Source organism: Ursus maritimus, assembly GCF_017311325.1.
Source record: "Ursus maritimus isolate PB19 chromosome X unlocalized genomic scaffold, ASM1731132v1 scaffold_X1, whole genome shotgun sequence".
NCBI lineage: Eukaryota > Metazoa > Chordata > Mammalia > Carnivora > Ursidae > Ursus > Ursus maritimus.
The window spans coordinates 9,088,609-9,100,153 of record NW_024423319.1 but is presented as its reverse complement, the minus strand read 5'-3'; the positions used below and the strand labels follow the sequence as shown (position 1 = coordinate 9,100,153).

At 52.8% G+C, this 11,545-nt stretch overlaps 1 protein-coding gene and 1 long non-coding RNA gene across 7 annotated transcripts in view; one reads left to right on the top strand and one right to left on the bottom strand.

Annotated features, from left to right (window-relative positions):
• The window catches only part of LOC121102273, a 2,428-nt gene extending 2,123 nt beyond the window's left edge, over nucleotides 1-305 (top strand). The window contains exon 2 of the long non-coding RNA XR_005834347.1: nucleotides 21-305. This is a non-coding gene — a long non-coding RNA (uncharacterized LOC121102273). The remainder of the gene's footprint in view (nucleotides 1-20) is intronic.
• FHL1 (four and a half LIM domains 1) overlaps nucleotides 1-11,545 on the bottom strand; it is a 65,940-nt gene that overhangs the window by 4,505 nt on the left and 49,890 nt on the right. For 3 of the 6 annotated variants that reach the window (XM_040627682.1, XM_040627706.1, XM_040627714.1), the window contains exons 1-5: nucleotides 3,733-3,808; nucleotides 2,142-2,323; nucleotides 1,634-1,808; nucleotides 878-1,047; nucleotides 221-407 (exon numbers count right to left, since the gene is read on the bottom strand). In XM_040627682.1, coding sequence (XP_040483616.1) covers nucleotides 221-407; nucleotides 878-1,047; nucleotides 1,634-1,808; nucleotides 2,142-2,323; nucleotides 3,733-3,793 — 775 coding nt within the window. In that variant the 5' untranslated portion in view covers nucleotides 3,794-3,808. The other 3 variants (XM_040627702.1, XM_040627694.1, XM_040627688.1) reach the window with 3 other exon arrangements.

Here is an 11,545-nt window from a genome sequence, read left to right as displayed (position 1 = left end):
GAGTCAGCAGTAGTCGGGAGGTGTTCTGTATTGCAAAGGCTAAGCTGGCCTGAGAGAGAATCCAGACTATGGGGGGGGGGGGCCTTCGGGACCACAGTGGCAGGGGGAGAGGACATTCTCTGGGGCCTTTGTGGATGAAACCGACGACGTAGGAAAATGAGAGATGGTTACCATGCGCAAGACCTAGCCTGGCGGACTTAGCAAGGACTCTTGAGCCTACCCGTGATGGGGTTCTTGCATCCAGCACACTTCTTGGCCACAAAGTTCTTGTAGCAATCCACGCAGTAATACTGGTCCTCCACAGCGGTGAAACGCTGCCCAGCCAGCTTCTTAGAGCAGGTAACACACACAAAGCACTCGGCATGCCAGGGCTGATCCTGGTAAGTGATTCCTCCAGAGGTGATGGCCTAGACCAGGGAGTGTAGCACCGGGTTCAGACTCAACAACCATTTTGTTGAATGCCTACTGTGTGCCAGGCACTGTGCTGGGCGCTTCGGTATACAGTATCTCATTTAATCGCCACGACGGCCATGGGAGGCAGGTGCGATTATTATCCCCGAGTTACAGATGAAGACACCGAGGCTCAGAGAAGGCGAGCCCCTGCGTGGGGTTCCACGCAGCAACCAGGGGGGCGAGGCAGGCCTCTAGAGCCGGGGCCGCCCGAGCCTCCGGAGTGAGTGCACCCCTGGACGGCCGGACGCGGCTCGGGCGCCGCTCTCTCCTACCACAGCGTCCTCATCTGCAACCCGAGAAGAATAATTCCTACGTCGCAGGGCTGTCGTGAGGATGGAATGGGATAGCGTGTGTGCAAGTGCTCTGCCAACTGTCAAACGCTTCTAGACACAACAGTCAACGCACAACTCCCTTGACAACGTACCTTGTTGCACTTCACGCAATGTTTGGCAAATTTGGTCTCATGGCAAGTCACGCAGTAGAAGTCCTCCCCTTTCGGGAAGAAGCTTCCAGTCCCGATGACTTGCTTGCAGTGGCTGCAGGTGAAGCAGTCTTTGTGCCAGACGGTCTTCTTGTACTCCACGTTCTGGTCTCCTGCAGGGGGGAAGCCGCCGGTAGCCCGCTGACGGTGCCCTGCAGGGGGCTGCATCCACTCGGCCCTCCCGGGCGCCTCAGAGGGGCAAATGCAGGCCCTGCAGTCGTTGGCCTCACGCTTCCAAACACCCTCCCCGTGGGGGCCTCTCGCCACCGTCCTACTGGGGTGGTGCCCGCCGGCTTCGGTCAGGGGAGGGGACCCTGGCGGTAGTGGTGCCTGAAGCCCCACCCCGCCCCCACGGCCTTGGCGGACCTGACCTGGCCCAGAATTCCACCCTGAGGAGGTCGCATGCTTTGCTCACTCACTCTACCCAAATGAGAAAGCGCTACATACTTTTCACTTCTTTCTCTTGCCACAGACCGCTCTCTCCAGTGTTCCTTAGTTGCCGAGTGTGTGCGTGTGTGCGAGCATATATGTGTACGCAGATATACGTGTATATATATGCGTGCACATATACGCTAAAACCTAAGCGCGGCTCACAGCAGCATCACCCCACCACCGCGAGCCCCGGCATCGAGCCCCGGCATCGTCTCCGCCCTTGGGGCCTCCTCCCTGCCTGCCCCCGGCGGGGAGAGGGGACACTACCTGCCACGATCGGCTTGAAGCAGCCCTTGCACTTGGGGGAGTCCTCCCGGGTGGTGCACTTGTTGCACAGAATCTTGTTGTCCTTGGACACAAAGGTCTCGTTGGCCAAGGGGTGAAGGCACTTGGCACAGCGGAAGCAGGTGTCATGCCAGTAGCGGTTCTTGTAGGTCACCTCCTGGAACCCAAGCAGAAGGCGGCGGGCTGCTGGGAGAGACACTGGGGGTGCCGGGGGGGGGCAGGGGCCCTTCCATCGAGCCCCAGATCCCTGGGGGCGAACTACTGCGACAGTGACAACATGGTCCCTTACACCTGGGACGCCCTGCGGTGAGTGTCCTTGTGAGTCACAGGAGGGCAGAGGCAAGGAAGAGCCAGAGCCAGGGCCTCTGGGGCGGGGCGGGGAGCTGGGGACTAGCGCCAGGAGCCAGGGCCGCCACTCCATCCCTGCCGGCCCTGCCACTGAGGGTCCCCCACCTGCCAGCCCGCCGCCCCCACCAGCCAGCCCCGTTACCTTGGAGTCGGCCCCAATGGGCTTCCGGCACTCCACACAGGTGTTGGCGCAGAACTTGTCGAAGCACTTCAGGCAGCAGTGGTGGCCATCCTTCTGCACGTACTTCTTCCCCTGCAGGGAGTCCCTGCAGTAGTGGCAGTCGAACTTCTCAGTCATGGTGCCCACCTTGTAGCTGGAGGGACCTGCGGGGCAAGCGGACAGAGCAAATGAGCCCCAGGAGGAGGGGAGCGCGCTGCCGCCCAGGCTCCCGGGGACAGCTGTGCCGGGCCACCGGGGCCTGGAAGCTGGGTCGCAGCGGCTGCCTGAGCCCGGCTGGCCATGCGTACTTCGCTGGGACCCTGGGAAGAAACAGCCTCTCCCCGCCACCCCAGGGGCCAGAGTCCGTGGCCGGTGGGTCCCTGAGGACAGGAGAGAAGTGCTGCTGGGGGGAGGGGGAAGACTAGAGGGTCAGGGCTCGTGTTAGCCAGACAGGGCTTCTGGAAAGGTGTGGTGGCTTCGAGAGAGGGGCTTTCACGGGAAGGGACGCGCGCGGCGGCGCACCAGCAGCAGCTCGAAGGCAAGCTGCTCGGAAGCCGGTGGCCGCAGGGGTGCCTGTAGCAGAGGCTCCGCTCCCCCGCCGCTCCTGCCGGTGTCGGGCTCTTCCTCCCAGACCCCAGACCCCACTCCCTCCTACCCGCAGGACTAGGCTCCCCTGATCGAGGCTCACAGCCGCAGGGAGGGGAGAGGACACCGGCTACGTGAGCCGTCCTTATGGATCTGTTCAAAATGCCTGCTTCTGATCCTTCAGATCTGGCAGAACACTTTTAAATCCCAAATGGATCCAACACAGCTCACCGCCCCAGAGAGGACTTCTCACGACCACCACGAGGCACTACCAGCAAGGTATACAACCGTGAGCACTTGGCACGGCGATGTGCCGTGCTGTGACACGCCAAAATCAAGTCCCCCCTTTGCTGCAGGAAGGGCGGCTCAAGAGCCAACAAAGTGTTATTACTTAGGACATTTGCGGTTTTAAAAATTGAAACGTGAAAGTATGATGGGGAGGGGGGAGAAGCGCTTTTAAAAAGCATTAAGCCGATCATTCTGAGAACCCCTTCCACTGCCTTCCTGTGGACCAACTCACTCCCCTTATCCCCAAGCCCCCGCCCCAGACCACAGGTCTGCAATCACAAGCACTAAAGCACTCCGTTCACCCTGCCACCAAAAAGGTACCAAATGCGAGTTTCTTTTAGCTCCCAACTTGTTGAAACACCCGCTCATCTTCCCCGCTCCCCCTGAAAAAGAACCGTACGTGGGTAAGTAGCTAGCAATTATTTAATTTGCACAGGAAACGCGAGAACGGAGAGAATTTTCTCCAACTACCCACAAACACGGTTATTGTGCTAGCAGATATCCCAGAGGAATCTAGAACGAGGGGAGACAGGCGAGCAGCTGCCCGGTACTCACCGCGGCTCTTCCACTAGCTGACCGGCCCCAGAGTCCCACTTTGGGTCCCATTCCCAGTTTTTTTTATACAAACACATGTCCAAGTTGTTTGGATCCCGTTGCCACAGACAACCAAATAGCAGAGAGTGAGCTAAGGAAACCACACCCTGCGTCTCCGAGCCTGCCTCAGCCAAGGCTGGTGAACTCTCACTCAGAGCTGGGTGCATTTCCGAAGCTGGCCTCCGAACAAAGGGCACCGCACCACGGATGGGCAGAATGTTCTGGGCCAGCTGCAGCCCCGGCTCAGGCCAGCCCTCGCACAGAGCCCCCTCATCTCCAGGGACTGAACGACTGAAAGCGAGGGGGTGGCATTCTTGGGCAAAGACAGTTGCCTGAGACGGTTGTACCACAGTCAGAGGTCCATCGAGACCGGAGAATGGTCCTCAGTGGCACTTTCTCCCCAAAAAGAAAACCGGGAGGTTCCCTTACGTCATCGGGTTAGAGAGGAAAAGCAGAGACACAGGGAGACCGAGGTCTATCTCCTGGAACTGTTTACCTAAGGCAGCTTTTCAAGTGCCACCAGCCTCTGCGCAGACAGGGAAAAGCGCCCGGCACTGGGCCGGCGCGCCGAAAACCGCCCCCCTTCGCGCGCACTGGCTGGGCTTCCACACGTCCTATGAGCTCGTCCATACTGACATGATGCCCTCAACAACGACTTACTTTCTTGTGAAGAGCCGAGAAGAGAAACCAACTAGATCTCCAGTAACAGTAAATGCCAGGAAATTCAATGATCAGTGGCTGCTAAATGCCATTTGGCAGGAAATCAGAGCCTGTAAGATTAGACGGCACCGGCTTCCTGCGTGGCGGGTGATCATGGCCGCCCGAGCCCTTCGGGGACTATCTTCCTGCGCCACGCACTGGAACATCCCTCCTCCTCCCTCACCGGGCTCTGCATTTAGAACAGAACTTGGAGCCATGCTCCTTTCCATGTCACTGTGCTGCCGTCCTCCGAAGAGGAACCGGCCTCCACCGCCGCTCTATGCACAAGGACCATGCAGAGCTCCGTCCTGTGCCAGCTTAATGGCAGAAATGCAGGTGTCAGGGTCGCACAGCAGGCCCAAGGAGGGCCACTTAGATACTCGGAGCTTCGGGGACAAGGAAAACCACTGTGGTTCCCGGTACCAGAGACCTTACCGGCCAAGCCTCTCTCACTTTAAAACCACATGCTTTGCCAAGGCCGACCCAGTTCTTCACCGGTTACTTTCATGGTTCTAGAACACGACTGGCTCAGGGTTTCTGCACGTCCAGCTGGTGAAATAATCCACGGCTCACCAGCCGGACGTGCAAGTTCCAGAGCGTGTTGCAAACGGAGTCCTGTCACTGCAGCTGCTCCCCACGCTAAGGTCCGTTTAGCAAGCGTAGGGTCCTGAACCGAGCAAAAGGAAAATTAAACAAGTCACCCCACATGAATGGCGCCACTGTGGACAGTCCCACTTCTTAAGAGTTTCTGAGTCCTGGCTTTTAAGGCATCACTAGTTTTTCTTTCTGAGTGTGAAAACCCAGGGTCATCTTGTCTCCCCCCGCCCTGCACGCGTAGACCAACAGTCTGTCCCCAAGATGGACAGATTTCAAAGGGCATATCTTCTTAGAGCTGACTTCCACAGTTGACTCAAGCCTTTCTCGTGTGTGTGTGGAAACACTTATTTGTCAAGATAAAATAGGCACTTCTAGGAACGTTGGCTTTTATTGCCTAATAAGTAAACAGGCTGGAAACACTTAAAGCATGTTAACAATGCTGATGTCAAATTCATGAACTTTAGTACTTTCTTTGCAACGACTGCAACGAAGTCGAACTCTGGGTCACCTGAATGAGCTTACCTCGTGTTTTGCTAAATGTAGGATTATTTGGTCCCACACGATCTCAAGCCTTCAAGGCAGCGTGCGTGGTAGGAAGAAGCTGGAGTGGGACATTCCTGCCGCCGAGATCGTTCCCGTGTCAATACTCTGCACGAAGCCTGACCGGGCACGAGGGCTCATCTTCGGGTAGCTAACAACTCTGAGAAAACAGCTGACGGACGACAGTGCTGGGACACACAGAGGTTCCTCAAAGACAGAGCCAGCGCTCTGGTGTGTGGGCTGCACAAGAACGAGCCGCAGGGAAATTCTGACTTCACGGGGAGAGAAACGCTTTGTGCCTCCCTTTGTTTCCCCTTTGTGAGAAATCAGCGAACGGAGAAAAAGGAGGATAGCATTTTTACCTCGGCTTTGGGGCTCTCTTTCATCTTACTGAATTAACATGTACTTAAGGCGTTTCTCTCTTGGGGGATACTTTTTTTTCCCCTCCTTATCTCCTTACCCAGTTCTAAGGACGTGAAAGACGAAGCCTTCTAACCTTCCCAAACTTCCAGATCGGTTTCCCCGACCTGCTGCTGTTATCTGGGAAAGGGCGCCTCATCAATCATCACCCCGAGCGCTGCTTACAAAGCTGCTTCCCTTCCTGCCCGGCCTGTCTCGCCCGCAGCGGCTGCCCGCCGGCAGCTCTCCCACGAATCTTGGCCTCCGAGGTGTGACCTGCATCCGCAGGCAGGAGTGAGTCCTGGGGGCCCTGCCTCGCGTGCACAAGTCACACACTGGGTGCCGGTGGATGGACAGACTGGTGGGGGGAGGGAATAAGTCACCGCCACTAAGCTCCTAAAACCTCCTTCATTTAAAGCATTTTATAACAAATATTTGTTTTTAAAAATCGGGGCCCAGCTCCTGCCACCCTAAGGTGCTGATGTCCGACCCTCAGTCCTTTAGAGACGTAGCGGGTTGGAAATGGGGCCGGCTCATCGCATTTGGGAGATTGAGTTCAAGATGGGAGACTGACTTTCTTGCCGTGCCTGCTTCAAAAGACACATCATTCTCCACGGAATAAGCAAGCTTTCTCTTTCAGAAAATTCCTGAACTACATCCAACACGCTAAGAGGTGCCTACATAAACCTCAGCAACTCAGTAAGAAGTTTTGGCTTTGATGTCATCACGTACACATCGGAGAAATGTCTCGTTAGAGAAGATTCAATTTGTATGCACTAACCTTGCTTGTGGTTTTAGAAGCATTTTCTCACGTATTTCTCGCTAATGTCCACTTCCCCCCTCATGCCCGAGTGGCTCAAAATTGGAAGTTGTAAGGGAACAGTGACTATCAGGGCCTAGGAACATTCTTCGACATGCTTTCCCTGAGTGGCATAACGTACAGCGTAAACGATGCAGTGTGACCCAGAGGAGGGGAAAAAAAATTTGGGTTATTTCTGGTCTGTTAATTGCTAAGTCCAACATACCAGTCCGTTAGTCACCCCATGGATAAATATTGGCTTCCAGAGAAAGAGTATATTGCTTTCCTGAGAACATTCAACAAGTGGAGCGAAGCCTTAGCCGATGAATAGGACGCCTGTGTGGCAGACATGCCAAGGCACCTGGACGTGTCGTCAGACATTTGGGAACAAATACCTAACTTGCTGCAATGAGACGGAGTTCATGAGTCATGGCTGAAAAGTAGTCTTTCATAGAATTTCATAGAAAATCAGAAAGTGGCTTTTTCCCCTTAAAAACAGACCATGTATGAAATGATTCAATGCTACTTGCAACTTTGCTTGTATGCTGCATTTAGAGAAAAACTCGTAAATCTCTTTTGGGTCACGGATATGCAGGTTTAGATTCTATCTGGTAACAGGAGAGTGGGATACAGATTCTTAAACAAACAGGTATGTGCCGCTGAACTTCCACCGGGCCAGGTTCTATCCCAGTCCTACTCTGTGCAGATACGAAGCTTTTCTTAAGGTTGCACGTATTAGGTGGGCACCGTCCGTCTTTCTCATGGGCCAACAAGTGCTTCCGCCCTGGCAGCAAGAGAACATGGGTTCTTAGTGTTTCTGGTTGTGGTGAAGTTGTTGGTGGCTGTTGGGTGGTCATCAGAAATACACAATGCTCAAGTTTCACCCTTGACCAAATCTTTCTGACTGCCAGTTTTCAGTTATTTTAAGAACCCAACCCAGTTTGATAGGTCGCTCACCCCACCGTGTCATTTTCTACCCCTGCCCCCCCAAAAAAGACTGCTGGGTGTGTGTGACCCACTGGGCAGTGGCTGGCAAAGGGAACTAATGGTCATATAATAGGGCCAATGGTCTTACTTCCCTCCCCATTCCCACCCCCAGCCTGGCCTGCAACTTGCAAGGCCAAGGGTAAAGGAAATGAATCTACGTAAATCTGCAGGCTGAAAGTATTCAATAACAAAAGTATAAATTCTTGTCCTTGAAATGTCCTCTCGGTGTATGGATGGCCACTAAAAATGGACCCTGATCCAATGATTTGAGCCTCTAATTTGTCCCTACAAAACCCATTTTAGGGCAACGTGCATTTTCTTTTTGTGAGGACTTCTCTCTCGTCGGCTTTCTCAGACCTATAAACTTAATGAAATATAAAATGATAGCCCCTGGTTTTAGAAATCATCTGAAATGTCGATAATCTAATTTAGTCATGGTTATTGTCTCCAGATTTGTATCAGCAAGAATCATGCCTGGATTTGGTGCAAAGTAAAACTGGAGGTTGGGTATGCTGTAAACAGATCACCTTTTAAATATATTTCCCTAATCTGTCACTTAACTAGTAAACAACATGGGGAGTTACTCTACCAGTTAACACGTGTTCAAGGTCCACTGGAACAACTGGTACAGCTGAATAGTTTGCAGCCAGAGAATGTGTATGTTGGCTGATTATCACAATCTCGGGCCTGTGGTACCGTGTTTGTAAAATGGCTCCTGGGGGGGGGGTAGGGGAAAAACAGGCGGCTCTTCGACATTTGGGAACAAGAAAGACATTGCATATTAATTCATTAAAGCACGGAATGCACTGCAGTGCATTTGTTTTAAAACACCTGAGGAGAAATTTCCCAAAGTATTTTCATTATTTCAATTTTGACGGGTGGGGCGCCTGGCTGGTTCAGTTGGCTGAGTGTCTGTCTTTGGCTCAGGTCAGGATCCTGGGGTCCTCGGGCTCTCTGCTCAGCAGGAAGCCTGCTTCTCCCTCTCCCTCTGTGCTCTCTCTCCCTCTGTGCTCTCTCTCTCAAGTAAATAAATAAAATCTTAAAAAAAAATAAATTTCGATGGGCAATTACAAGTTTTCGAAAATCACTTTTCCAAAAGACTGCCACCCAAAATTACTTTGTCCCGTACTCTGAAAGCCGGAAGACAGGACAAAGTGCCTGTTTCTAGAAGAGCGGACCGTTACTTAGGCAGAGGGCAAACGAGCCACAGCGACATTCCTGGCTTTGGAGGAGAGACAGGCAGCAGGGTGACTTCAGAGAGCCAGGCTTTCCGGGGAAGAGGGCCTGTCCTTCAGTCCTTTCGCTCCTGTTCCGCCGGTGCCTGTCCACGGCCAAAGGGCTTCCTTCATGCCAGGTCACAAAACAAGAAGACTCTCATGGTCGTGACGGTCCAGAGATTCTGAAATGTGGCCCCCTTTTCTGATGAGAACAATTCCTAACCTATCTGTCACATCGAAAGGATCATAGCCGCTTCTCTGCGGCAGGACTGACCACATCGCTCAGGAGGGGGAAGATGTGGGGAGTCATTACGGACTTTCTCCCTCCGGCTCCACATTCAGCAGCCCTTCCGTACACACTTAAATTCAATTTAAAGCAGTCAAGACAATCATATCTTACAAATAACAAAGAATTGCTCCCCCCCCACCCCCCGCAAAATCTTTCCTCGCACAATCTCTTGCAATTTCACAGGACGTCCTGAAAAATGTAAACTGTAGTCGTAAGTTTAGATTTTTTTAAAAAAGCAAGCCACTCACACTGCCTTTTGTCTCTGAAACAGCACCAGAAAGCAAGACAGAGCAGAGATGAGCTAGGACTTATTTATTCTCTAGACAAGCCTAAAATCACTTCATCAAAAAGTATCTCTTAGTGGAGTGATGGATTCACTGCCCTAACACAATTGTGCTCGACAGAAGATAAAGAATAGGAAGTTTTACCTGAGTGCCTATGGGAAGCCATGGCTCAGAGACCAAGTTCCGGAGCAGCACCTAGACCCGTCTTCCCTCGACCCCAGCTGATAAGGCTGTGGCTCATTTGTGAACATACATTTAAGGGGAAGCGGCTAACACAAAAATAACCGAGAGCAGATGGCCCACCCCTCCCCAGAGATCACAACCTTAATCCCACTAGAAAATTCTTAACCATTTTAGGTGATCCAAGGGAGAAGAATAGGACCCAGTAAAAATACCAAACACTACATATAAATACCTGTGGGGCTACTCAGCATCCAAATTAGCTCCAGAGCCAGAGAGGCCACGTAGAAAGTCATCCCTGTACCGGAATAAAATTTGGACTCGGCTCTGGCATAGCTTAACGCTGAGCCATCCTTATTAATCCACTTTATATGCCTACACAGCTTGCACCGGGCCCTAGGAAGAACTCGTTTTTGTGCTGCTAACGATAGAGAGAACTAGGAGACAGGCTTATGTTAACTAGCGTAATTAAAAGGTATCAGATGCTAGGAATACAGAGATCAGGGGCATTACCCACGTCCTCCCTGGTATGTATCAGACCCTAGCCCAACAGGGAAAGAGCGACTCTAGCCACATATCCCCGCTGTGTCAGACGAGAGGTAGACCCGTGTATACCCACCACGTACACAAGGAAGATACTTTGTCCCACAAATGAAACCTCCTGCTTTTCAGGGTCAGGGACAACAAAAGTAAAAATGCAGGTGAAAATGAAGAGGGTAACCTAACATGTTGTAACAGCTGGAGGATGGCCTGTAAGTCCCTCCATGACCCCGTGCCCGGTCCTTCTCTGCCCTTTCCCTGCCCCCATCGCGCCTGTCACTCCAGCCTCATCCTGGCCTCCTTGCTGGCCTCTGCACCCTCCAGACATGCCCCACCTCGGGCCTCAACACCCGTTCCCCCACCATAGAGCCTCCCCCGGTTGCTCCTCTATTCCTTCCATGCTTTGCTCCAAGTCACTTTCAGGGATGTCTCGCAGGACCACCCTATTTAAAACTGCAACCGTGCTCCCCGTCCCCACTCTCCACCTGCTTCCCCAATGCATTCCCCACAATAGCTGTCTGTTGAAAAATGAATTAAAAGAAGCAAGAAGTGTTCATCAAGCCTCATATAAAACCAAAACACGGTCCCACCTGGAACCCAGAAAGTGTCTTTGGCCACTGAACATCAAGGAAGGCATTCGACCTTCACTCACGGACAGGCCCTGGGCTCAGTACCTTATAGACACTCCCTTATCTAGCACATTCACCAGTTTCAGCCCAGTTCTGTGCCTCCCCTAGCAGGCTGGGGGCCGGGCCAGGCTTTGCTTGTCTTCCTCTTCCCAGCCTACAGCAGCTGAGCCAGAAATGCTTCATGGATACGTGAATGAATGAGTTTTACAATTCTTATGCTCCTCAAATGTTTAATGAAAAAAGGTATTCTTGGGGCGTCTGGGTGGCACAGTTAAGCAACTGACTCTTGGTTTTGGCTCAGATCGTGATCTCAGGGTCATGAGATCAGGCCCCACAGCAGGCTCTGCGCTCAGCGGGGAGTCTGCTCGCTCTCTTTCTGTCTCTCTCTCTCTCTTTCTGTCTCTCCCTCTGCCCCTCCCCTCACTCATGCTCTTTCTCTCAAATAAATATTTTTTAAAAGATTTTATTTATTTATTTGACAGAGAGAGACAGCCAGCGAGAGAGGGAACACAAGCAGGGGGAGTGGGAGAGGAAGAAGCAGGCTCCCAGCAGAGGAGCCTGATGTGGGGCTCGATCCCAGGACTCCGGGATCATGCCCTGAGCTGAAGGCAGACACTTAATGACTAAGCCACCCAGGCGCCCCAATAAATAAATCTTTAAGAGAGAGAGCGCGCACATGAGCAGGAGGAAAGACAGGAAGAGAGGGAGAGAGAGTGTCACAAGCAGCCTCCCTGCTGAGCCCAGAGCCCCCCCCCCCCC